General features: G+C 45.8%; 1 protein-coding gene across 1 annotated transcript in view; it reads right to left on the bottom strand.

Annotated features, from left to right (window-relative positions):
• LOC138467243 (formin-2-like) overlaps positions 1–27,940 on the bottom strand; it is a 235,273-nt gene that overhangs the window by 130,450 nt on the left and 76,883 nt on the right. Inside the window, exon 3 of the mRNA XM_069607270.1 lies at positions 9,149–9,299. Within this exon, the coding sequence (XP_069463371.1) occupies positions 9,149–9,299 (151 nt within the window). The remainder of the gene's footprint in view (positions 1–9,148; positions 9,300–27,940) is intronic.

Here is a 27,940-nt window from a genome sequence, read left to right as displayed (position 1 = left end):
ATGAACTCTCAACTGCACAATGGAGTAAGGAGACACCAGATGCCGATTTGATTACGGCTCAAAAAGGGGATCCAATAATTCTTACATTTTATCAACTAATTGAGGACCCTGAGAACTTTCCCCTGATGGATACCGATTACATAGGGAAAGAGGACCTCGTAGTGTTGATGAAATGTCCAGAAATGTTCCGAATCCAAGACGGTTTGTTGGTGAGGCGATCCCTAGCTGGCCATGACCAGTGGGTGGTCCCTACCTCATTCCGAAGACTGATGCTAAGTCACGCCCATGATGCGACCACAGCTGGTCATTGGGGGTTTCATACGACACTAGAAATGTTGAGAGGTCGAAAACTGGCCACACATGGGGCAGGACCTCGACCAATACTTGAAGGGGTGTCTTGTGTGTGCACAATTTCAGTCAACATCACACACACACACACACACACACACACACACACACACACACACCGTGCTCCCCTCCAAAAGAGACGGATGACACTGCTGTCACACTCACCTGTCTCTCTGCAGGAGCGATGGATGAGCCTCCCTTGACCCAGAGTTCGCACTTCCCCTGTTTCACCCGGAGGGATACCTGTTAAATACAAGGTGTACACTTAGACCTGAATTCACCTGATTCCCCTGGGCCCTTCCCTTAACTGTGATGTCCCCTAAGGGTTTACCTCGATCTTTAGTAGGGTGTGCACTCCATCCTGCATTCGCAGGGGCGCGAGTCACTCATGTCATTGATGCCAATGTCTGTAGGCTGAGTTCAGATGCCACACGCTGTTTTATGCCTTCACAGCAAGGCCGAGTGTTCAAGGCACCAGTTTTTTCACTGGCCAGAAAGTCTTTCCCACAAGTGAACGTTGCGCGGAGAATGTTGAGTGTCCAAAATTGTCCGTAATGTCTTTGTTTGCCGGTGTTTTTGTGGGTGAGTAGCGCTGCATTTAGAAGCCAGCTGCTGGTAGGTATGCGCAGCACCGTCAATTCGAGTGCGCCTGGTTATGTCTCTCCCTTTCCCTTGCAGGACAAATTATGAGGTAGTAGCGCCTTGAGTCCGGATTCAGCGCTACTGGAGACTTGGTGGTTTGGTAAGTATGCACGGAGGCTTTGGTAAGCATGCACCGTGTTGAGAGAGCAGCGAAATAAGTGTCCACGTTATTGGGGCGAGCGCAATGAATAATGTCCTTGCTTTCTTTCTTTTGCAGGGGTTTGTGTGCTCGTACAACTGACCTGGATTCCAGCGTCACGGGACGAGAGTATGCGCAGCGTTCCTGATATGCGCGTGTTAACCCAGTTCTTCTTTCTTCTTACAGGTGCCGGTGTAGAAGTCCCCTCTTGACTGGAGATTGCTGGGGCGTGGAGAAAGAACAGAGGTTCCTCCGGAGCAGGTAAGCAGATTCTGGGCCAAGTTGGGACATTCGACTACCTCTTGTCCTGATGGCCATCAGATCTACCCCTTCTGCAACAAAAATGTCACAGTTTGAGCTGATGACTGGATGAAGGATGGTGCTTCCCCAGCATCTGCTCTACCGAACCCAAGAGCAGACATTGATAAATGCCTCCACAACTCATGAGTATGTTGAGAATCTGAGAAAACACCTTCAACATGCTTTTGCCTATGCTCAACGGAATCGAGAAAGATCTGCAGACAGTATGAAAACCCACTATGACCTTAAGACTACTAGAAAAGAATACCAAGTAGGAGACCGGGTCTACTTGTACAATTTCCAACAGGAACCAGGCCAAACAGCGCAAATTTCTTCCTAGGTGGCGGGGTCCTTTTGAAATCGTAGACAGAACGAGGAGAGAAAGTGGTGCGGAAAGCCGCAACTGACACGCTTCATTGGTCGGATGACCGAAAAGGTGGGTGGCAAAGCTGGAATTGGCTTGGCCTGAGGGGTAGAGAGAGATGAGAGGAAAGTAGAAAGTGATCACTCCAGAAGAGAGGAGTGGTGAGAGGGTTAGAGAGGGGGAGGTCTGAGGAGATCAGAACATCCAAAATGTGCCCTGCGTGAGTCGGGCCAGAGGGGTGAATATAGAGAGGGAGAGAATCGCAGAGGTTGTAAAAGAGTCCAGAAGAAGGACAAGAAGCATCTAGGTGGATGTTGAGGTCTCCGAGGAGGAGAAGTTGAAAGGTAGAGTCAAGGAGGGAGGAGATGAGGTCCACACACTCAGAGGAAGGAGGTTACCTGGCCAAGCGGCCAGTAGAAAGTGGCCACAAAGAGGCCAGGAGAGAGAGAGCCTGCAGACCAGGCATTCAAAGGAGGAGTAGTCCTGCATAGGAATGATAGAGGCAGGGATCCACTCGGGAAGATCAAGTTTACATCCCACCAGGAAGGTTGGTTCTGGGTGCAGAGAGGATCTTGTAGCCATCAGGGAGGAGAGTGTCAAAACTCGTGACAGATCTGCCTGTGAACCACTTTTTGATCAGACCTAGAACATCCAGGTCAAGATCTTCACTGAGACTGCAGATGTCAGAGGAGTGTTTGACAGCTGCGCAATGTGGAGCAGGTTGCCATCTTTCAAAGTAGTCTTCCGTGGGGGGGTACAGGTCTGAGGTATGCCCTGAGGAAGTGTAGAAAGAGCCTGAGGATGGGCAGAGGAGGAAGGAGGAGAGAGCAAGGTAGTCAAGGAGGAGGAGGATGCCAGAGAGGTGGTGGAAGAGTGAAGAAACAGGGCATCCAGAGAAGCAGTAGACGGTGCCGAAGAGGTGGCAGCAGATGGAGGAGGCAGAGGAGCCAGAGAAGGGAAAGAAGGGACAGCAGAAGAAGAAAGGAAGTTGATTAGGCACGAGAAGCATCTATCAAAAAGGAGGAGGTTGGCCTGAGGGCCCTGGACCAAGATAGTGGCATTTGGATAAACATTAATGATGGTCTTGGAGGAGTGGAAGGAGGCCAGGAGGGCCTCCCACCAGGTGTCACCATTAATGGGTGAAGAGGGAAAAGGAGAGATCACAGAGACCATATGGAGTGTCTATAGGCCTGGAGAGGGAATGACAAATAGGATGTCAGTGAGGGTCTGTCCTCACAGACATCCCTTTTGAACATATTTCTCCCAGACTTAGTGAGAAGGACAGGATAGTCAATTTAAAAGCAGTTTCAGACGATAGGCGAGACAGAGAGCACCATAAAGGATGCAAGAGCAAGGGCGGGGGAAAGGTGGTGTGGAGAGTGTGGAGGGCACTAGGGGCGGGAAGCAAGCAGAGGGGAGCAAGTGGACAGACAATGACACCTAAGAAGAAATAATGCACAAGTTCACGTGGGACCTAAATGGAGGAGTGGACACAGCAGATGGCCAATAAATAACAAAACCAAATTAACAGAGCAGACGACCTAGGAACCTAGAAGAAAGAAGTGCGCAACAGGGATGCAGGCAGTACATTGTGAGGAGACAACCATGAAGTAGACCTCCAAGTTCAGAGCAACCAAACGAGGGAACCTAGAAGAAAAGTGTGAAAACTGCAGGAATGCAGGCAATACGATGTGTAAATAAATCAAGATAAGAGGGCATCATAAACAGAGCAGTCGACAAAGAGACCTAGAAGAAGGAAGAGCACAGCAGAACACAGAGCAATACACAAGAAGGACAGGGAAGGGGCTGGGAAGAGGGAAAAAGGGCAGCGTCGAGGGCACACAGCGGAGCAAGTACGTGGGTATGGTCTAGTATTTCAAGGGAGCGCACACAATCAAGTGATGTGCTGGAAAGCACGCAGCCTTCGGGGCGAGTGAGCGCACACAATCAAGGAAGCGAGAGAACCACGTGATCCATGATGCGCAGGAGTGCACACAGCCTAGGTGGCGAGCGAGTGCACGTGATCAAGGAGAACGAGGCAGCCATGTGATCAAGGAATGCGTGGGCGTGCATGCAACCCAGGGGCAAGCGAACCAAGCAAATTCAAGGAAAACAAAGGAACCGCATGATCACAAGGTGTGCAGGAGGCACGCAGCCAAGGAGGATAGTGAACGCACGCGATCAAGGAAAGCGAGGGAACCGCGTGATCGAGGGATGTGCAAGAGCACACGCAGCCTAGGGAGGGAGGAGGCGCATGCGATCAGGGAAGCGAGGGAGCCACGTGATCAAGGAATGAGCGGGTGGGAATGCAACCTGGGGGGGCAAGTGAGCCATGCAAATTCAAGGATAAGGCGGGAACCGCGCAATCGAAGGATGCCAGGGAAAGCATGCGGCTTAGGAGGCAAGTGAGCGCAGGAATGCACACTGCCAAGGCTGAGCAGAAGCTTGAGTGAGCAGGGGGCGAGGGCAGAGGGACCAGGAGGAGGGGGTGGAAAGCAGGTCAGACGGGAAAGGGGGCACCAGGTCAGAGGGCTATGTGTAGTGTAAGCAAGCTAGTTCTCCTTGCAACTTACCTGACAGTGGTAGGCAGGGGATGAGGTCATCTGCACTCGCCGTCCATCCCGCTACCCCATCGCCGCCAAACACCCGTGTCGCTCAACAACGCGCCCTTGTCCTGTGAGTGCTTTGCAGCGGATGGTCCGAACCTCAGATTTTATAGGCTCGGAAGCGTGGATGTAGCAAACATGCTACGTGTCGTCAGGCAGAGTCTCCTGCTCACCTGCGTCGCTCAACACCGTGGTCTTGTCCTGCAAGGGCTTAGAGGACAACTGTCTCTAAGAAAGCTCTCTGGAAACAAGCCAAACCTAGCAGCCATCTTTGAATGGGAAGGATACAATGCATCTTCCAATAAAATGATACATTTCAGTATAGCCAGGGCTATTGCTCATTCTTTTTAAATCAGTTTTAATATTTATCAAAGTCAGCAATGTTGTGATACATGTCATGTAGTGCTCGAACCCTTACTGACTCAATGAATGCCTCCGTTAGCTGAGAAGGGTCACGCAGATGACCCGCAATCTGACTGGTTGTGCTTAGCTTCACACATAAATTGTCTGGCTCACCACACCTCTTTTTTGTCCTTTGATGCATTCCCTTTCCGTTGTTTTCCTTCCCTGCCACTTTTAAACCAATTGTAAAGTGTTCAAATAAGAAACTTGCAGTAAAACAAATAACCCCATAGTGCTCATGTCAGAAAGGATCTCTGGGTCTTTTATCCCAGAGATCCTCTCTGATGTCAGCCATGTCCTCTCTGATGTCAGCCATGTCCTCTATGTGTTCACAGGATTTTGCTCAATCTGAGATTTGTAGCTTCCCGTTGCCTGCAACATGCAGCATAACCGCAGCGGGGAACTAGAAATCTGAAGTGCAAGCAAAGCCCACGAACAAACACAGATTTTGAGCACTGACTGCTGTATGTTCACAGGAGTTTGTACACAAATCACATTGTAAACTGAAATGACATACAAATACGTATGTGAACCAAAAATAGTAGGACAGTAACTTTGTTTTCCCTATTTGGAATGGAAGAATACAAGTATATGCATGCAAAAGGTCAGTCTAAACAAATCTTCTATGAGTTATGCAGCTTTTCAGTCAAGTGAAAGACACACAAAAACAAAATTGTGTGGCAATGCTTTCGGTTAGTAAACATTATGGGCCCAATTTGATAAATTGTGTTTCAATGGTAAAAATCAATGCTTCCAGACTAAATTAACTGCTTTTAGAAGTGACTTCTTCCTGCTTGGGAACTGTCATTTAAACATTCAACCTTCTTGAGAAATGGTAAGCAGGCATTTCTGTTGGTTTAGGGCACTTTTTACCTTGCTGGGCCGCTCCCCTTTTCTCAGCAAGCGAGTCTGCCGGCTAGGGCGGCTTTTCACCTGTTCTAAAGTGCAAATACCACAAAACAGAGATACAAGATGTGACTGGCGAGTATTGCAGGTAGGGCTGGGACGCCCCCGGGACATGTTTGCAAGTTATGCTTGATTTTGTGTATCACTGATTAGCCACGTCCCTGATTGAAACAGAATAAAGCTTAAATGTTCATCTTCCCCTCGCCACCCGGTGAGCAAGGTGTGTCCCCACACCTCTCAGGTGACTCTGAGAACCCGACAAAGACATGATGTTGAACTCTTGTTGTGTTTTCACCTGAAGACACAGGAGACTTGAACTCTCCTCCACTACCCAGTGTGGGCTCAGCTCCTGGAAAGTATTTCCGGGTCAACCAAAAGTTGTTACTGGCAGCTACCTGCACAAACAAACTCCGGTGAGACTTGCACGTCTCCCAATGCCCCTCCACAATCTTATTGGCTTGCTTCTGCAGCAGTGGTCTCTGGTGTCGCTTTCCTGGCAGGGACACTCAAAGCAGGCGCTACATGCATCCAGTTTTCACGTTAGCAGAAGAACACTCAGGATCTCAGAGTTGCTCATCGTCCAGTCAGCAGGCATCGCTGGCCAATCTGGAGGCTTAAGCAAATAAAAGGAACGCACATGTCTTATAGTCAATCCAATTAGTTCTGGGTATTCCACATTCTGAGGAGCTTCACAGGTGTAGGCGAGAAAAATGCAACTCTGGCACAAAAAGTCACCATTATATACAGAAGAGAAGGTGTCTGAAACTAATGGACACTCGCGTCTTCTGCACATCACAGTTACTGACACAATCGTTTGTCAAATCTTAATGGGATTGATTACAATTAGTTAAGTCAAGGTAGTGTAGCGGTACCAAACTGGTGGTCACAGTTGGTGCAAGTTATTAAAACTCTTTAATAAACATTCTACAAATGAGAATGTCATATAACATAAGTACATTTCAACAATTGGAAATTAAAAAGAGCTTAACGCGTTTCGGGAAGAAAATTCCTTCATCAGGAGCGACATTTTCATTAGAATCATGAAGTATGTCAATCTTCTAGCTTCAAATTAAGTATGCAAAGCAGAAAAGAAGGACCTCATAAATGTGAAAATTCTAAAGTTAATTAATCTCGTCAGTAACTAATAATGTACAAATAAGTAAATGTCACCTCGTTAAGAATTATAGGAAGGTCCTCAGAGCGTCCCAGTTTGATTCATAAGTGTTTTGTCAGAAAACGCAGACATTGGTCTGTGCATGTTCTTCAATTCTGTGGCGAATGTTGAATGGTAATGATGGATTATCTACAAAAAAAAGGGATGGTATCTACGTAATGGGACAACTCCATAGTGCGCCCTCAGGGCATACCTCTATTGTCAGGTCTCATTAGGTTTTTGATGTCTGTAGATGGTTCCCAATGTGAAATGGACAGTCCCATCACTGTGGAGAGTATAAACAAGGGTACAATTGTATCTAATTCTAGCTGCTGCTAACAGTTGTGGTCAAGAAGTCTCAGCGCATGCTTATGAAGTATAAGACGAAGTGGGTTTGGTGTGTAAGATACGCGGAACAGGAATTGCAATCGACTAATCTGTGGAAATATGATGGTAGTTCCTCATTACGATCTCGATCGCTAATGGACAAACCTGTTAAATATATTAAACTAGAGCAGTAGCAGAGTCACTTAACCGTTGTATAGTATTCCCGTGTGCTCGCATTGGTTTAGAGACTCAAGAGGGGTGAAGATGGATTTGGAGCCATCTTATGTACGACTTGTAGCGTGCTACAACCAGCGTGCAGATGCCAAGTGTGTCGGTCAATGAGGTGGCCACGCTGGTGCCTGAGTCTAAACGAGGATACGTAATGATTAGTAACTCGCTGTTGGGTTAAAACGTCACATAATGGTATTTGAACCGTAACTTGTTCTGGAGACTAAAGTGCCATTTGAATTCGTTTAAGTTATGGAACTACAACGTTATGACTAGATGGTGTGCCGTAGGTGGAGGTGTGCCTACGTCATAGGTAAACAGGGTATAAGGTCCCCAAGGAACTCTAGTGTGTGCTTGAATGAAATGTGGATTTATCTGTAAATGACGTGGTGCTGCTAAGCAGTAACATTAATTACGCTCGAGTCAAAGAGAATTTCCCTCAGGTCTCCATAACAGTCAGCAGTCTGTTCGTGATATTATAAACGGTAATGTAGTTATGCTTTATAGTGTACCCATCTACAGACTCCTATTAACATCACACCAGTTGATATTTTCTCATCCAATACCCTACAGTAATTTGCATGCAATCTACCTGTGTACGGTGAACAACCTAAAGTTGTTATGCAGAGAAACCACTGCCCATTTTTCTAACAAATCTACTTCATTAAAACATTTTCTATCTAAAAAATATGCTGAAACAGAGCTCTCAACCCATGTTCTTTAGCTCCAGACACCGTTAGGACATGCCATGTTGCATCTCTGTAAAATTAACATTCAGAACTACATGTCCCAAAATGTATACATAATACGAGAGCCTAAAAGCCAAGAAAGTTTATTATTACATTCCTGGCGACAGACAATGTAGAACCTAGAGACCAATGGGTTGAACTACTTTTCAATATTTAGAATCACCTCCCCCACCTCTCCAAAGAACATGATGGTTAAGTTGAATGGTTGTAGGCATCGTTTCTAATCACAAATGTATGAAACCTTTTGAATTTCTACAAAATCAAACTATACACCCCATTTATTTTCTAAATAGCAGTGTGGTATCTTTATGGAACATATTCCTTAGCCCCCATGTCTTTCTCATGCCAGTTTTTAACCAAGATCCCAAAATGCTGAAGTCTTCATTCTGGTTCATCAAGTAAACTAGACCATCGTATGTACCATTATTTTCTATAGGAATATATTTTCCTCACATGAGCAGTGCTTAATTTGTGAGGGTGTTTGCCAGGCCTGAGCAAAGGTATTCCTGGGCACCGGAACTTATTGTCTCAAACCCATTTTAACTATGATGTTGTGTTTCGGCAACTTTACTTTATTTTTTAACTGTCAGTTTTAGTCACGCATCAAGCAGCAACTGTGTGAGCCATACCAGTGCTGATGTGATAGATAACCAGTTTGATGAATAACTGTTCATACCTGGAAACTGCTCTAGACAGTCTAGCTCACTGGCAGCACAGCTGCAGCATGGTGGATGGCTCGGGTGTGTAGGGCGGTAGCAGACATGGTACAAGTTGCAGCTCGCTATCTTAGCAGGCAGGCGTGCACGCACATGCAAGCATTTGTGCAAGTGTTAGTATGACGCTGATTTTGCTGTGCCTCTAAATTGGGTGGCAATGCAGAGCCTTGCAAATAGTTGGGCCCTGGCACTTCTTTACAAATTAAGCACTGCACATAAGAGACCACACAGTCGTTTCACAAGCGCCCAGCAAAGCGTTAATGCGTACCTGCTTCTGTATACTTCAGCCGCGGTTGCTCTTGCTGTGTGGCGTGCACTGGTGGCCATACTGTGTGATTTCTTCCAGATAATCGTCCCTCTAAACAATCCATCGAGTTTGTAGGTTGACCAATAGAGGCCCATGTGTACAGCTGTTCATGCTGTTGGTAGAGAGAGCAAGGACCGATTTACAAGTAATGGTGGAACCAGCTTTACTTCAAGCACAATATTTGCCCCAATGCAGAGTTGAGGATACGCAGCTGTATGGCACAGTATCATTGCCCTGCTACTCATGCAATGATGACAAATGGCTTACAAATTCAAAAAGGGGGACCTTCATTTGCTGCTACTATGGTCTTCCTCAGAGGATAGGACTTTGATGACAACCAATATGGCTTTACATGATGCAAAAGCATGCGTAGGCATAAGTGCCGTATAATCATGTCACTGCCAATGGCACCTATCGGACCTCTTTGGTCTGAAGTTTTAATTTCACATGGATGCATTTTGAAAACGTGCAAGCTACATCTCACTGTTGCAAGCAGATCTCTCCAGAAGTGAAAAAAGCACACGCACATTCTTTGATTTTCAATCAATTGGCAATACATCAAGAAGTCAGATGGTGTGAAGAAGTGTTGGGGATCTCTCGGACATGTGGCAGACGTTTGCATTAGCAAAAGAAACAGGAGAGAAAAATCAAGAGACAGCCGGTGAGACTCCAACATGCTAGTACAGTAAAGGAAACCTATCGTTTTAGGAGCACTGCTAATTTTTATCCACACATTGAGAATCCCCCTGAGCACTTTAGAAGAGGCAGAAGAAAAATATAAGGATAAGAAGCAGTGCTTCATTGGAAGAGGCAGATAAAAACAATACTGAAGCGCAGAGTAAGATTGGGATTACCTAAGTGACGCAATGAATGCATTTCTGAGAAAAACTCGTGCATGCTGGAACTAAGGAATAGGGCATGTTGCGAATTTCAAAAGCACACAAAGCACACCAGACTGGTTCAAAGGCATGGCACAGGGGTACTCTTATAGACCAATGACATCTTGCCCTTGGAGATAAAGGGCGTAGCCTTTCAATTTAAAATAAATGGAAAAAAGTGCAACTGTTTTTCTAAGCTTAGTCGTTCGGGTATGTTAAATCTTTGTGTTAAAAACGGTTTCACAATTCAGTTATTGCCATGAACACTGTGGGAACAAACAGCAGAGAAGGTCAACGTTTCTGTTTTCAGACGTTTCCGGCTCAGCAGCATAAGAATGAATGTGCAGAGACATTTTGAAGTGTGGGAAAGAGGAAGCAATTTAGAATGAAAAGTGCAACAAATTTGATGATTGAGAAACTTGAAAAAGTAGTTTAATCCAGAAAAGGCAAGCAATGTGGACACTGTCACAGGAGACTAGTAAAAAGTAGCATCTGTAGGATTCCTCAAAAGGAGAAGCGAGTCAGGGCACTTATTTATTTTGCACAAAATAAGCCGGAGTCATCAGGGCCCTAACAAACATGAATACATATATACAAGTGGGACAAGGTACATATCTAATTTAGATCAGAGTAGCCAGTTAGGTCAAAGGGTAGGTGTTCAAAGCTCGCTTGAAAGGTCCCACAGAGCAGCAACCCCGCAGTTTAGGTGGCAAGGCGTTCCAGAACTTAAGAGTCGCATAGTCAAAGGCACACTGTCCACCTGAAACCAAATTTCTTCTCTGCATGCTCAGTAGATTAGTAAAGTTGGACCTTAATGTTCCCTGTGTAAGTAGCCAATAAATCCTTTCCGATAAGGAGCTAGGGCTATAACCAAATAAGCATTAGTGCGTGAGGGTGAGAAGTTGGAAGGTAATCCGAACTTCCACGAGTAAACAACGAAGTGCCTACCTGGCCTGAGAGATGCAATCTTGTCTTCCTGGTCCTTCGACCACTCACACAGCACTATTCTATATCACTTGTAGTTTAGCAATACTGTTCTTGCTTATTCCATGAAATAGGCTACCACAGTTAGCGGTTTTAGCTCACATGATTGCCCTTGCGATAATAGCAATGTTTTCCTTAGCTAGAAAGGATCTGATTTGACTCAGCAATTTATGACGATATGCTGATGTCGAAACAATGTTGTCAACGTGAGCCTTCATAGACATTTCTGAGTCTAACTAAACACCTATGGTTTTTAATTCATCTGCGGTGGCGATGGTACAACCTGCAATGTCGAAGTGTTTATACTCGGAGCCTAATTTCCCCCGGGTCTGAAGGCAATGGCAGCTAGCATTAACTCAGTCTTAGAGTCATTTAAGGTCAGCCCATTGAGAGCAATCCAGCTTGGATAAGGAGTATACCTCATGGATGACTTCAGAGTCCTTTTTATAATCCCCTGAAATGGGGATAAGGCTCCGAGTGTCATCCACATAGTATAGGGGACACGGTTGGCATCCAATAATTCAAACAGTGGCTTGGCAAAGATGTAGAGGGTTGTAATAAACGCGACCAGTGTGGCACCCCAAAAGACATGTTGATGGCATCCGCCCTACTAAACACTCTAGCCGATCGATCAGACAGGAAATATTTTTCCCATATAGCCACCCAGGGTAAGAAATTAGCACAGTATGGCTATCTGTCGACCAGCATAGTATGATCAACTAGATCAAAAGTTGTAGATACATCCAGTAGCATCAATAAAACAATACATACCTTTATCCATGGCCTGGTATAGTGATAAGAGATTTATAAATACACCTCAGAGTTCATTCGGCGACTCCCTGAGGAAATAGCCTAGCAGCCCTAATACGCTTTCTTTGTACCTACGGGGTGACTAGCTTCCCTTGTTAGCAAATACGGGAGCTCGGAGTGGAATAAACAGGGAGGATTGCAGCTGTCGCCTATGTGCTTCACAAGTTGAAACATTCCGCCATGTACTGACCAATTGTGAGGCTCTTCGTGCCCTTTATGAAAAAGGATGCGTGAAATTCATCAGCCATGGCTCTGACCAGTTGTGCAGCACTCTATATTGTACAGAGTCCCATGGTATTACGGCATCTGTCTTTCACGTCTGGCTAAAGATAAATTCTATGTATACATTTTTTAAATGACTATTTTATGCTGTGATTCACTTGTCAAATTCGCTGCAATGGATATCAATGAAGTGGTGCTTTTTTCCTTTTAGATACATGTGAAATGATATATTTGTTTTTTTAGCAATACAGTTTTAGAATTGCTCATGTATTTTTGTAAATTGTAGTTATATAATTGTGTGTTATGTGCGAAAGGACGCTGAATGCCTCCTGTGTGCACTTAATAAAAATTACAAAAGATTTATTGGCGATTCAAAATAATTCATAAATGTGCTCCCATGTTCAACTTAAATTCTTGAATAGTAAGTGCTTATTTGGTAATGCTCCAAGTTGCAATTGTGAATCGAGTCCTTATTTGATAATCCTCCAAAGTATTATTTTGAGAAGAAAAGTTATTCCCGATTCAAATTCCTCTGATTCAAATTCCTGCAAGTACCACAGTTTTAAGCATGGGACACTAACACAACCCCCCCTCCCCCGACTCCCGTTACTGCATCCAAGGTGAGCGGGGGACACCCCGCAACCCCTGCTCTGCTTACACATTTGGTTGCAGATGAAGGTTTCCCTGATTCAGTATAGCTTGCTGCATTTTATCTGTGATTAAAGTGGTGAAAATAGAAAACAACGTGTAAATTGCTAAGTATTTATTAACTTACAGTGTCTAATAAAATTCTGAAAATTATAAAATCAACTCACCCATTCAGGTTGTGTACCAAATGTCTCTCGATATTTAATTACGATGATTCTCCTTGTCGGATAGAAATCCCCGTCAGATAAAGTGACAAAAAGTTTGGGTGGGTAGTTGTTACTTGGTGGGTAGTTGTTGCTATGTATCTTGTTTGAAGGCTAACTCGATTCAGTAGTGAACAATATACTAGTACATTCACTATAAAAAAAGGGAAACCCTGGCGACAGCCAGATCATTAAAAGCTTTTTACTAAGGAGATTTATCACCATAGGTCTGACTTATGTCTGCAACTCTTGCGATACGCATTTCTTAGCCACAGAGACCAAGGCTGAACTACTCTCCAATCACCTACAGCAACAACAGAACCCCATCAATTGCAGCAATCCAAAATGTACTGCAAATATGGCAACCAGCTTCCCATTGAGAGATGCTGAAGCAGAGGACCTTTTTTTGAAACACTACTCATACCAGAACACCATCTTTGACCCACTCCCCTACCTCATTAAGAAAACTCGAAAACTTGGAAACCATGTCCAAAAAGGAACTTGCCAAATGGTGGCACATCAAAACTTATGTATTTGGAAGTAGGGTGAATACCCAGAGGTTTTAGAATTTGCATATTTCCAACATTTGAGGAGGAAGACATAGCAGCATTAAATAACTGGGAATTAATGTGAACCAACACTTCCAAAGAGATGATGACCAGAGTAATTGACCAATCCATTAAACTACATGACTGCACATTGCAAGAAATCACCAAACTGAAAGAACAGATCGAGATTATGAACCTCCCAGAATTAACCTTCAAAAATGATCAAATACTGGACGACTATTTAGCCAAATAAATACAAAAACCAGAACAAATTCATTAGAGATGAAAAGGACTATAAAAACAAAAAGGATCTATACATTTCATAAAAACCATGACCTAAAACATATGGTAAAACTCTGCCCATCAAAACAGCCGCCACACCATCTCACCTCCTCATCTGAGATAGACTAAGCAAGCAGCAGTGACACAGACCAGGATATTACTCTTAAAACAAACCAAGTACTGTCCTTTTTTAAAGGAACTCAGAAGATACAAAAAGAGCACCATAATCAATTACCAACAAACAGACAATCGCAATGGGGGAAGAAATATCACTAAAAAACCCAAATGTTTAGAACAACACAGGATCCACAAGAGAGGAGGCATCAAGAAATCAAAATCTAAATACAGGAATAGCAGGGATGCTAACAAGATCTCAACGGAAAAACAGGGGACAAAATCAGCAAACTTAGTAGTTAACCTGTCCAAATTAACTTTAAATGTAGACCTCGAATCAGCTCTAAATAAAGTATTATCCTTTAGCCCTAGTGACAAGCACGACTATTTTCAAATTACCTTGTACATCTACAAATGTTGTAGAATATTGAAACTTAAAAAATACTTTGGGATGGCATCAAAAAGACTGATGGGAAAGATTGGTGTTCTTCCTCTATCGGAACTCACAGTGGAAATTTCCGAACAAAACGGTCAACTTATTCAACCTAGAATGTACTGAAGAAGAATACACATTGCAAACCTTCACAAGTGAACAGAACATAGCTTTGAATCTCTCAGAAGAGACTTCACTTAAATCACGCTCCAACTTTGTACCCATACTAGCAAAAGACAATGCAATAGACCTTTTTAACAAAGCAGTTACTGAGGACCTCAGTCAAATGTATTTGTCAAACCAGAAACCAAGAATTCAACACAACCTTACCACCAGAGAAAAAATGGAACTAAGAAACCTAGCAAAAAACTCAGACTATATAGTCAGAGCAGCAGATGAAGGTGGCAAGATAGTCATAATTTATAGAATGGACTACATTAAAGAAGCCTTAACACAACTGAACGATATAAATTGTTACAAAAAACTCAAAAATAACCTGCTTCCTCACATCAAGCAACAATGGACATCCACTAGTAAAGAATGGTGCGACAAGGGCCTGCAAAATTAAGATGAATTTAGCCATATGAGCATTCACGTCTGGCAAACATTTACTTTATACCCAAAATCCACAAATCCTACTAGACATTGCCATCATGTAGGCCAATTGTCAGTTGAATTGGATCCCTGACAGAAAGGATTTCAGCTTACATAGATGTTCATTTACAACCATTTGCCGGTAATCTGGCTTCATATATTAAAGACACATGCATGTGATTCAACAACTAGATTCCATCACCTGGTCAAAAACATATAGGGCCTCATTACGAGTCCGGCGGTAACCGCGGCGGTAAAACCGCCTGGTTACCACCAGACTCGTATTACCATTCCGCCTCCGTGATTCCCGGGGCATTACAACCCCGGTTTTCCGGGAATCACGCAGGCGGAATCCCCATTCCCATTGAGGCCTATGGGACTCGATGGGAATGGGGATCATGGAAACACCGGCAGCATCTTGTAATGCTGCCGGTGTTTCCTCGTCAGCCTGCAGGCGGGCGGTGTTAAACCCGCCAGGTGTAACGCTCACCTGATTCCCGCAGAGGCGCCGGTCTTGACTGGGTGAATGCCGTATCTTCAAAGGTGATGTGTAACACACGGTTGGCTCTTTGGGCTGGACCTCTGTGCACTGTATGTATGACTCGAAGAGTAAGATGTCTGCAGATAGAAAATATGGGATTAATGAACTGGGGTTATTGGGTGCCTCTCTCCTCTTCCCTTTCTCTTCTCCTGTAGAACCCCAAAGGTTAACACCCTCACCTTAGGTAAGTGAACGCCGAGCTCTCCATCTGCCTCGGGGCAGGGTCCCGTAACCAGTTTCTTCACTGGATAAGGGTGCAGGCCTCTTGACCTCAGAGGACTGCTGTCCGTCGTTAACTGCACGAACGGTAAGTTCTGGGCACTTCAAATGTCTTAAAAGTCTTTTGTAATGATATCTCTTGTTTTGCAGGGTTCCGGCGATGGCGGATGGCGGGCTGATGAGAGTTGAGGATCGAACCCGCGTGAGGAATAGAAGCGCCTGGAAGCACGTAAGTAAGCGCTTGTAGCCTGCTTCACGATGCGCACTAACTGTCCCTTTTATCTTGCAGGTACAAGTTCGGAGCTTTAGAGAAGCTGAAGGGTGCTGGAATACCCACTGGATTCGGCGTGGGAAGGAGTAATGGCACGTGAGTAATAAAGTTGCCCAATGTCTTTAAACGCACCTTCTTTTGTCTTTCAGATGCCGGAATGCAGTGCGAAGACCTCCGGAGCATGCGAAGAGTAGGTAAGCCTTTGTCTTTCAGATGCCGGAATGCAGCGCGAGGCGTTGGTGATAGCCGATGGACCAGGTAAGAGATGCGCTGCCACTGAAGACCGTAGTGCTAACCTGTTCTTTCTTTGTCTTTACAGGTGCTGCTGAAGACTGGATTCCAGGATGGTAAGCCTTTGTTCCCTTAGGCCCAGGATCAGAAGCAGAAGACACGATGAGCGTTCTGCTGCAGAGAATGCAGAATAACGCAAAGCAAGATTCATCCATCGGGTGTGGTTTAAATAGCCTCCTGTAGTGCTTAGGTGTCTCCTTCCACAGCCACGCCTAGGTAAGAAAAGAGTTCCTGCTTTCCAGAAGAGTTCCAGTGTTCTGAACCTAGGGAGTGGCTCCTGCCCCACCCAACAGGAAAAGTAGTCCCAAACAGAAGAGGATCAGGGGTTCAACTGGCAGGTAAGTAAGCAGCATGGTCTGCTGCAGGTAAGTCCACCCAAGCATTATGAGCCCGGCGCTTCCAGCGCTGGGACTGGGCATCTTTATGAGCCTGGTGCCACTGGCGCCAGGACAGGGTCCAAAAAGTCCCAATTGGGACTGGCTGGCACTTGGAACCGGGGTTATGGGTCTGCTTCCAAGGGAGTCGGGCAAGTCCTGATCTTTTGGAAGCAGAGATCATGACACCAGGTCAGACCTGGCGGGAACATCACCTCCCGCCTGCAGGAGTTGTGATCGCCTGGCATGGAAACAACGGTGGCGGCGGGTTTAGCACCACCGTTGTTTCCATACCGGGATATTTGTAATGAGGCCCATAGACTATAGGCTAGTAACTCTGCGTAATATCACTTTATACCAGCATCAAACATCAGAAAATCATAAAAGCAGCCAACCATTTTCTTAAATCAAGATCAATTTCCTGTTATGAGCAAAACCAAATGATTATCTCCATGTTGGAATTTTCACTCACTAACATCAGGTTTTGCTTCAAAGAGCTCTACCAACAACTTCAGGGCACAGCAATGGCAACCAAATATGCCCCCTCGTATGAAAACCTCTTTGAGGACATTATGAACTGGAGCATGCTTGTATACACCCTGCATTTATTTACTGATGCAAATAACATTGTCTTCTGGGGCCATTTCACTGAGGATATCCTCCTTATCTGGGATGGAGACGAACAATCCCTCCAACAATATATTAGCTACCTAAACACAAACGACTATATCATCACACTAACTATGCAAGAAAGAACAGAGAATCTGTTTCCTAGACTTGGATAGCTATGTTAACAACACCACCATACAGACAACCTTTTTTCAAAAACCTGTAGCCAGGAACAGCACACTGCATACTCAGAGCAACCACCCAAAGCATATTTATACGTAATATCCCTATGGTGAAATTCTCAGAATCAAGAGAAACTGCAGTGAAGAAGTAGAATTTGAAAAACATAAAAACAAAATCGCACTGTTTAAAGAGAGGTTACCAAAAAAAGATTCTCAACAAAGCAGAAATGAGAGCACATTAAAAACCAAGAACAGCACTCTTTAAGAGTAAAGACCCTCAAATCAATAACAACCAAGAGGAAGGCCAGATTCATCATGAATTACAGCTCCAATGTAATTACCATTAAGAAAATATTGCAAAGACACTGGAACATACAATTGGATAGTGAACTTTGCAACCATATAGACAAAAGACCATCCATAACGTTTCGTAAGGCCAGAACCATTAAAAACCAAATCAGCTCCAGCTGCATGCCATTGCATACAAAACATCTGACGGAATCAGCATAGAACCTGCCAGCAATTACAGGCAATCATAAGTGTGGGCATTGCAAGGTTTGCCCCAGCATGCTGAATGGTTGAACTACCATCAAATTACCAAATGGAAACAGAAAGAATTCAGGAATTCATCAACTGCAATACCACATATGTAATAAATGGTATCCAATGTGGAAAATTGTATATAGGCAGTACTATCCGGAAACTTAAGATCGGGATAATGGAACACCTAAGGGGCATTCGAGTCAGAGACATTAGATACCCATTGGCAGCTCACTTCATTGAAGAACATTCAAATTGCAATTTGCCAGATCTCTAATGCACTGGTCTGGAGAAGGTGGACAAGCACCCAAGAGGAGGCAACAGGGAACAACTCCTCTGACAAAGAGAGGCAAAATGGATCAGCAATATGGACACTTGCTTCTCTGGCCTCAATAAAGACAATGAACTGTAAAACATTCTATCTTAAATAGACCACATTACCACTACTCTTTAGCTTATTCAGCTTCCAAAACATCAGTATCCAGTTTTTAATATGTCCTATTAACTACCCGACAAGTTACTTTAACACTCAGCTTTGAAATCAATATCACTTCGATTAAGTTGGTTGGACAGATAACAGATCAGTCATTTAAATTTACTGCATACACATTTGTTCCATTTAATATTTACATTACAATATATTACTAGTTAAGAAGATATATTAATTGATATGCGCCTATTTCAAAACTTTCTCATTAATTATTGAGGAATGGGCAATTTACGCCACTAACCCCTAGCGCGAGGCCTTTAACGTCCACTTTCAGTTTCCATTAAGTGGGTACTCCTCTAAACTAGCATTGTTTGTGCTGACGTCATCACGCAGGATACGCATGTGCAATGACGTCACACGCTCCAGCATCTACAACAGCGGCCATTTTGGAACGCTGCATCCTACAGGACCGGCGTTCATGAAACTAGACACTAGAGCAAGAATCCAGCTTCGTTTTAGGCGAGTGGAGCAAGAATGTTCTTTCCCATCCCTATCTGCAGGGGCATTATATGTGTTTTACTTTATAGTGTATGTACTAGTATATTGTTCACTACAGAATCAAGTTAGCCTTCAAACAAGATACTTAGTAACAACTACCCAACCAACTTTTTGTCTCTTTATCTAATAGGGATTTCTGCCCGACAAGGAGAACCCTCATAATTAAATATCTAGAGACACTTGGTACACAACCTGAATGGGTGAGTTGACTTATAATATTCAGAATGTTATTAGACACTATAGGTTAATAAACACTTAGAAATGTACAGATTATTTTCTATTTTCACCACTTTAATCACATAAAATGCAGCAAGCTATACTCAGCAAGGCAAACCTTCATCTATAAACAAATGTGTAATGCCTCCTGATGAGCCATGCACTACATGGTGAAACACGTGTAGAGGAATTTGTTCACGAGGTATCAGTAAAAGATGCTTTACTCACAGGAATTTGAATCAGAGGAATTCAAATTAGGAATAACTTTTCTTCTCAAAATAATACTTTGGAGGATTATCAAATAGGGACTCAATTCACAAATACAACTTGGAACATTACCAAATAAGGACTTCCTACTCAATGCGGCAATACAGCTCTACTCCCACAACCATTCCCATGTCCCCCCTCCCTCGGCATTCTCCCCCACCTATCTCCACCACAGTACAAAACCTTGGCTGCACAATGGACTCAGCCTAACCCTGTTGCACTAGATCAATAATGTATCCAAATCCTGTCATTACCCCCCTTAGGCTTCCGAGACACATCTTCCCTTACCTCACCTACCCAAACAGACCGGCCGTAATTACGCACATTGTCATGTCCAGACTGGACTATGCGAACTCCATCTACTTGGGTGCACCGGCCTACCAACTTCAACGCCATGGAGTCCAAAACGCATCTCCTCCTTGCACTGAGACGAAGGGATCACAACTAACCTGCTCTCCGCACCCTTCACTGGCTCCCAATTGGATGAAGGGCCACTTTTAAAATCCTAAGCATTACCCACCGAGCAGTGCACAAGGCCGGCCGCATATACCTACAAAAAAAGATTATGCCTTACCTCCCAGCACGGACCCCAAGGTCAAGCACGGCCCTCCTGCTAGTGGTTCCAGCCTCCAATTCAGCCACGATTGTAGGGTCTGCCTACTCAACCTTGGCGCCAACACTGGAACTCACAGCCTCCCCACATTTGACACAACCAAGACTACAAGGCTTTCCATAAAACATGGAAAACCTGATTCTTTCCTTAACCCTGTAAGGGACCGCCTAGCGCCGCTAAACCCTCCACCAATGGACAGAATTTGTCTAGAAAGGCATTATCTCGGAAATGTAGGAAGAGTCGGGTCACGGAAGCGGATTCAAGGGATCAGTATGCTCTGGGCTAGGTAGCTGCTGGTTCAACTACAATGGCCCTGCAGCCCCCCTTGTGCCAACAAGCCATCCATGCACCCCCTGCGCTCTATTCTTAAATGCCCATGACTCCGGAGACTTAATCCTACAATCCTATGCTATGACCAGGCCCGCTCACTGTCCACTTACCAGGCATGCACCATGCTCCAAGATCAGGAGATGTCTGTCTGTATCTAACACCCTGGAAACAAATACCCAGACTCCAAACTAGAGCCCAACATCACCTATATTCTCTGCCTCATTCGAGCTTAAACATTATCTTCCCCTAAGTAAGCACAGCGCTATCACTCCAGGAGATGCCAACCGCTGTCATGCCTACTTATCCGTGAACTACTGCGCATAACTACAATTCCAGAGCGTAATAGCTCCTCTGTCAGTCAAATACGATTGAGCCTGTTCTTGTTAACCTGTGTCAAGCTTTGCCTATCTGCGAATTAACATGCAGAGCCACTACCACAGAGCCTAATAGCACTTATGTTTCAAACATTACGCTCTCAGAAGGGAAAATGTTGATGCAATATAATTCCAAAACTAAGCCATAAACTTGTCAGGAATACCCATCCACCCGCTATAAACAATGACCAGGGACCCGAAAAAGGAGCCCTCTGGCACTTACAATTGAGTTACAGAAACAAGGACCCTCTCACCAGGTAATCACAACATACTCTGCACTAGTCAGGTAATTTCTGTAGGAGATCCGTTACCCAGAACAGACACGGTCAGGTCAGCAGGCTCTGGAAAGTAACCAGGTTTGGGGTCTCACACCATAAAGCACAGACACTCACTCATACCAATATGCTCATTCTCTCCTTTACAACAACAAACAATAGAACACAGCTATACCCCTCTGTCAATTTGGCCTAGCTGCACACATACCTACACTACTCCATGACCACCTCAACCGTCTTTAGAATGCAGTTATACCCCACAAAACAAAATCGGCCTAGCTGCACCCAATCTCATACACAGGCTCCACCACCGCCAGAATGCACACTCAGAGGCCAACTACCTTGCTGTACACTCCACTGATCTCTCACAACCACTGCATCATGCCTAGCATTGGAATACAGCTAGTCACTGCGCAAACCGCACTGGCTGCACACATACGGAGTGCACCCAAGCACTATATACTACCCAACTCCCTCCAGTGGACTGGACTATGGTTCCCAATGGTATTCAACCCACAGCGTTTTGAGATCATACCAATGGTATATAAGGAGCAATACAAACACACAATAAGATTTGGTGTTCTTTTACCGAGGTGGAATGTTCGAGGGAGAAACGACCGAAGATTATTTGTTTGAAATAATCTTCAATCTTTTCTCCCCTGAACATTCCCGATGTGCCCAAACCCCAACCCACACTCCCATCCACACCCCAGCCTCCCCCTCACTCCATTACTTACCTTGCATTCCGTCTCAACGTGTCTCTGAAACGCCTGTTCCCTTTCACTTACGTGATCAGCAACTGGCGCTGCATGGTCCTTTACTTTTTTTTTTTCTTTGGGTCAGCTGCGGGGGGGGTGTCCCTCGTAAACCCCGCTACTACACTGTATAGTGTAGTATAGTGAGCGGGCCGTTGCGGGGGATGCAGCCTTATTTTTTTATTTTTTTTATTTTGGGGACTACGGGACAGCTGCGGGGGGCACCCCCGCAACCCCGCTCACAGTATAGTGAGCATGGGTCATGGGGGACACCCCTGCAGCCCTTTTTTTTGCAATGGCTGCAGGGGACACCCCCTCTCACAATATATTGAGCAAGGATGAGGCAAGGGACACCGCTGCAGCCCCCAGTGCTGAATGTGGGATCTGGTTGAAATTTTCGGCCATTTGGAATTTTCAAACGGCCGAAAAAAGGCCAAATCACGCATTTGGAGAAAAAATAATTGCAAGTCTTGCACGTTAAGGCATAGAAATAAAAGTGGAATGGATTGCATGTGTTGCAGCCAGCACATGAAAACAGGGTACACATTTGTCTGCATTTCAAACTGCATTTCTCTCACCAGTCTTGCCCACATTTGATCGTGTGGCACTAGCAAAGCATTTGTAGAAGGTAAAACTTTGTTAAGAGAGTCTTTCAATTATGACATCTGCTCTCCCTAAATCAAAAATTACTTTAAAAGTGTAACCATTTTAAAAACAGTTATTCCAGTTAAGAGGCTTTAGGTTTTCTTTACTTGGACGTTTCCCATCTGCAATAATGGGTCATTCCCATGCAGTGTAACTTTTGTCCAATCAAATCAAAGGAGTAGGTACATTTGGTTGACCTCAACATGTAAGATTTTCCGTACACTACCTCAAAGCTCTCTCAGATAAAGACTGAACATGTGCTGTGAGATGACCACAGTTGCTGTTCAGCAACAGCAAACAAAGCAACTGGATGCAGAAAAACATACATGGCACATAGATTTGCCTCTTTAAAATGAAAATGCATCTATAATGAAGATTACCCCTGCTATCTGCGCAGGGAGTATTAATTCTATTAAAGACTAGGAGGCGAGCATTATGCTTCATCTTCTTTTATTCTACTCTTCAGCAGTTCAACAAAACACATATAAAACTATGAAAAGTATAACCAAACTTTTCTCTTTTCTAAAAACTACAACATCCATGAGTCTCTGTAGTCCATGCCCTTTCCACTAGTCACAACCCACTTCCTGTGCTTGGACTCGCTCCGACAGTCTCTCATGGTCTTTAACTGATCCTCGCCAACGGTGCGAAGGCTCTCCTGTCCTTTAAACTCAACTGCCGGTGCACTCCCGGTCTCCTGGCACACTCAGCTACGGTGCTGCCTTCAGCTATTCTTCTGATCTCCCCCTGTGAGAAACAACAATAGGAGATTTTAGGGTGGTGTGTACGTAGTACAATACTCGGGTGGGAATTTAATGCTTGCCTCCTAGTCTTTAATAGAATTAATACTCCCTGCGCAGATAGCAGGGGTAATCTTCATTCTATGACAAGACTGGAGGCGAGCATTATGCTTGTTCAAAGCTTCCCCAACACCATACTAGCCAAACTCTTTGCTGGCTTAAAGTAAAATTCTTTTAAAAGTTTGATCGCTTGACCAGTCTGCCGCTAGCATTATTTCACTCAAGGGCACTCCCGCTCTCACGGCTGACAAGGCCATTGCCCCTCTCGCAGAATGGGCTCCATAAATGTTCACACTCACACCTGCTGCGTGCATGACCTCTTTGACCCATCTTGCGATGGTAGCTGATGCCACTGCGTGATAGGGCTTTCTGCGCGCTACTAATAACTTAGTATTTGCTGCTCTATTTTCAGCGGTTCTATTCTCGTACTCTTTAATGCATCGTGCAACGCACCATTTTGAATTGTTCGGGAAATACGGATAATGCACCGTAGAGGTCCCTGTCTTGGTCCTTCTGACTATGGAGAATGTGACTCCCTCCGGTCCGAAGGACCGTCTGGTAATCTCTAGCGCTCTACTTCTGATACCCTCTTGCAGGAGATCAAGCATAATAGCATGGCTAGCTTGCCTGATAATTGCTTAAGCAAAAGGTACTTATCCGTCGGCCAACTTGATAATAAGTGCAGTACAGCAGCCACGTCCCACGTCTACACCTGGGCTCTGGGGGAACCTTAAATCGTGCCCCTCTGATGAGCCTCACTACTGCAGGATGTTCTCCTGCTGGGACGCCTTCTATTGACATGTGACCAGCTGAAATTGCTGATCTGTACACTCCTATCGTACGGAAAGCTCTCCTGTTCTGCAATAGGTTCGCTAGGAAGTTCAGAATTTCCACTACAGGTGCTGAAAAGGGATGAACACTTCTGTTCTTACACCAGCTTGTCCATTTTGCCCAAGCTACATCATAGCTCCTCCCAGTGGATGGAGCACAGGATTCAGCGAGGAGCTGTGCAGCCTGCGCCGAAATTCCTGGCAGCGCCCAGCGTTTCCCGATATCCTGCATGCGACTAGCGGGAGTGTCCCTCTCACTCTCAGAGGATGACATGACCCAGCTGGGTCCGCGAGTAGTCGCTCCCCTTTGGGGAGAACTCTGGGTATGTCCGATACCAGCTCCATTAAAGTGGGAAATCACACTTGACTTCCATAACGGCGCTACTAATATCAACTCCGCTTTCTCCCTCCGACATTTCGCTAGCACTCTGCTCAGCATCACGAAGGGGGGAAAAGCGTAGTGCGGACCTCCTGTCCACTCTTGTAGAAAAGCACCGGTTCCTTGCGCTCCCGTATCCAGCCTCCAGCTGTAGTAGAGGTCCATCTGCAATGGTCCCCATCTCGTGTTCAGCCTCTGAAACACTGCTGGATCCAGTCTCCAATCGCTCAAGTCCGTCAGGTAACGAGAGCTCCAATCCGCTACTACGTTCAGTGTTCCCGGCAGGTACTCTGCTGTCACTGATGTCCCTGATCATCTGCCACAGGCCTTTCGTTAGCTCTGCAAGCATCTTGGATCTCGTACCGCCTAAATGGTTGATGTATCGCACTGCTGCGAACGATCCTGCGAAAAGCTCCAGACAGTTTATGTGCAGATGAAGCTCCCCTTCGCTCCACTTGCCTCCGGTCTGTAGAGGCCCACATCTGGCTCCCCAGCCTTTCCGGCTGGCGTCTGATTCTATTATCAGATCTGGCTTTTCCCCGAATATGGCTTGCCCATTCCAAGCCTCCATATTCTTTAACCACCATTCTAGCTCTGTAATGGAATCCTGATCTAGCGGTACTTGTTGATGGTACTTCAGTCCTTGCTGCAGATGCTTTATCTTCAATGTCTGCAGCGCTCGGTAGTGCAGCGGGCCAGGGGAAAAATGGCCTGGATACAAGCTGCTAGTAGCCAAACTATCCTCGCTAATGTTCTGAGAGATACTTGCTGTTTTTCTAAACATATTCTGATCTCTCTCTTGATGCCTCATCTTCCGAGCTGGAAGTTCCAATGTCGCTTTCCTGGTGTCTAGGACAAACCCTAGGAAGTCTAACCTTTGCGCTGGAGTGGTATCTGACTTTTCTGTGTTCACTAGGAATCCTAGTGAGGTCAGAAGGTCCTGCACCCATCTCGTTTGGTACACTAATACCTCCCGGTCTTCTGCCAGAAGTAAGAGATCGTCCAGGTAAATGATCAGCCCAACGCCCTTCTCCCTGATCGCTGCTGCTACTGGCTTCATCAACTTCGTGAATGCCCAGGGTGCAGAAGCAAGTCTGAATGGCATTGTCTTGAATTGCCAGAATTGACTTTGCCAGCGAAAAGCTAGGAATGGTCTGTACTCCTCGAGAACAGGTAATGTAAGGTAAGCGTCTTTCAGATCTAGACGCGTCAGCCAATCTCCTTCTCTTAGGGAGTCTCTGAGCTGATGGAAGCCCTCCATCTTGAAGTGCCAATATATAATCCAGCTGTTCAGCTCTTTGAGGTTGATAACCGGGTGTACCTTCTCTTTACTGTGCACCAGAAACATATTGCTCACAAACTTCGGGGATGTCTCGCATTTCTCTATCGCCTGCTTGCTGACAAGCTGCGCTATCTCGCTGTCTAAGCATGCTTGTTCCGCTAATTTCTATCCCTGCGGTCTGCACCGCTGAATCGGGGCCTCAATGAAATCTAGCTGAAGACCTCTGACGGTCTGCAATATCCAGGAATCGCTTGAAAGCTCGCACCAATTCTCTAAAAATATGCGCATCCTCCCCCCTACTGGAGGATACTGAATCGCTCTCACCTGGTGTAAATCCTTGACCTCGTCCTGATCCTCTGGACCTACAGCCCCTCGGGAACCTCCCTCTGGACGGGAAGAATGTGTCTTCACTTGTTCTCCCAGTATTGCGCTCTGGGGTTCTGGGGTCTTCTGCCTCCTTGGATGCGACCGGCCACACGACCCCTGAAGCGGCCGGTCCCTCCAAAAACTCTACTGGGGAATATTTTGCGGATTGATGCTTGTGCCTTTTCTAGTGAAGCGTATGTTCTGACAAACCGGCCCATCTCCTTCCCAAAGGTCTCTCCGAACAGGAGGCCTTGGGCTCCTTCTCCCGCTTCATACGATGACAAATCGCTAAGGTTTGACTCTATCTTGAGTAATGGACCCTTTCTTCTTTCTGACGCGATGGCACAATTCGCGTTCCCGAGAAGACAGACAGCTCTCTGAGCCCACCCTGCGAGTGCTTCAGGGTCAACCTCTTCTCCTGTGTCCTTTGCTCTCTCTGCGAGGTCCATAATCTTGGCGAGAGATCCTGCCAAATCTAATACCTTTTCCTGGCTGCTTTTCCAGGATCTATCAATACCCTTGCGGGGGTCCTTACTCATTTTAAACACGAAGGTCAGAATTATTGGGTCGAGCTCGGGGGCTTCCGCCACTTTACCTGCCAGGTCTGGTCGCGGGCATTCCGCCCGTAGACGCTGCCTCACCTCTTTGTCTAGAGGTTTGCGTAGTCTTGCTGCCATATACTGTGCTACCTGGGGGGGATGGTTGCCTCTCGGTGGATCTCGGATTGCGGATGCTGTCCGGGTCGAATATATCATCCTGCGCTTCCAGGAGGTGCTTTTCCTTGCGTGCTCTCTTACCCCCACTGGGTCTCGCCCAGTCCTCATCCTCTGCCTCCTCTTCCTCTTGCGAGGCCTGGTCATCTAACAGCTCCTCTTCCGAGCCTGGGTCCTCTCCGATGTTGTCATCTCCTGGAGTGGGGGTCATGAGGTTTGGCACAGCCTGCCTTTTTTTAGATAAGCTTTGCAAACGCGTCAGGCACCTCCGAGGCCTTTTCTACTGCCTCTTCCAGTGAGCCCTGGGGGTCGTCAGAGGCTTTCCTCCTGAGGGCTAGTTTACTCCCCTTATGTCCCTCTTTCAATGGCGTGCGCTTACAGTCTTTGGTGCTATTATTCGGCTGCAAAAGCATAGCTTCCAATGTTTCCAGCCTCTCCTGGAGGGGTCTCACCCCCTCTGCCACTGCATCAATAAGAGAGCTGCCCAGCACTTGCTTAAAGCTGGCAGCGAGGTCCTGGCACTGCTCCTCCTCGCTCCACTCAAATTCTGACATCTTCTGCTCTGCTGTGTGCCCAAAATACCTGGATCAGGTGTTTTAGCACGCCCACTGCTCTCTTCCGATGCTACTGTTCTTTTATTTTTATGTCTTTTTCAGTGGCTGCACCTTTGTATTTATTCTGCCTTCTGGCTCCGAGCGTCCTCGCTCTCACTGCGCCAATCTACTGCTCCTCCGCAGTGTAGGGGATCCACAGTCCCTTGCTCCCCCAAGCTCCTGAGCACGAGGGCTGCTGAGCTTTATGTGTGTGCTTTTACTGAGCACGGCGCGCGCGATTGATTCGACCGCTTAAATCCTTTCAAAAGTTCACTTCTACCAAGTATTGTTAATGAAATGCTCATACGAGCGATCGGTAGCTGTGAGAATGTACTGCTTGGCACTCTGACGTCGTATGTCGCGCGACTCTTTGTGCCTAAGCTCCTCCCGCCCGAGGGTGGGGGCTAGGTTCTTGGAGCGTTGAGCTCCGCGCTTCACTCGCGCTAGCTCCGCCCACCCGCGGGTGGGGGCTGCAGGCCCAAGCTGTGCGCCGATAGGCCAGCGCGCTGCATACCTCGCGGGCGCCGGCTCCTCCTTCCCAAAGGAGGGGGCCAGGCCTCGCGAGTGCAGCCGCGACCATTGCT

Source organism: Ambystoma mexicanum, chromosome 4q (genome assembly GCF_040938575.1).
Source record: "Ambystoma mexicanum isolate Mex_15411 chromosome 4q, UKY_AmexF1_1, whole genome shotgun sequence".
Lineage (NCBI taxonomy): Eukaryota > Metazoa > Chordata > Amphibia > Caudata > Ambystomatidae > Ambystoma > Ambystoma mexicanum.
This window is presented reverse-complemented; position numbering and strand designations above follow the sequence as displayed.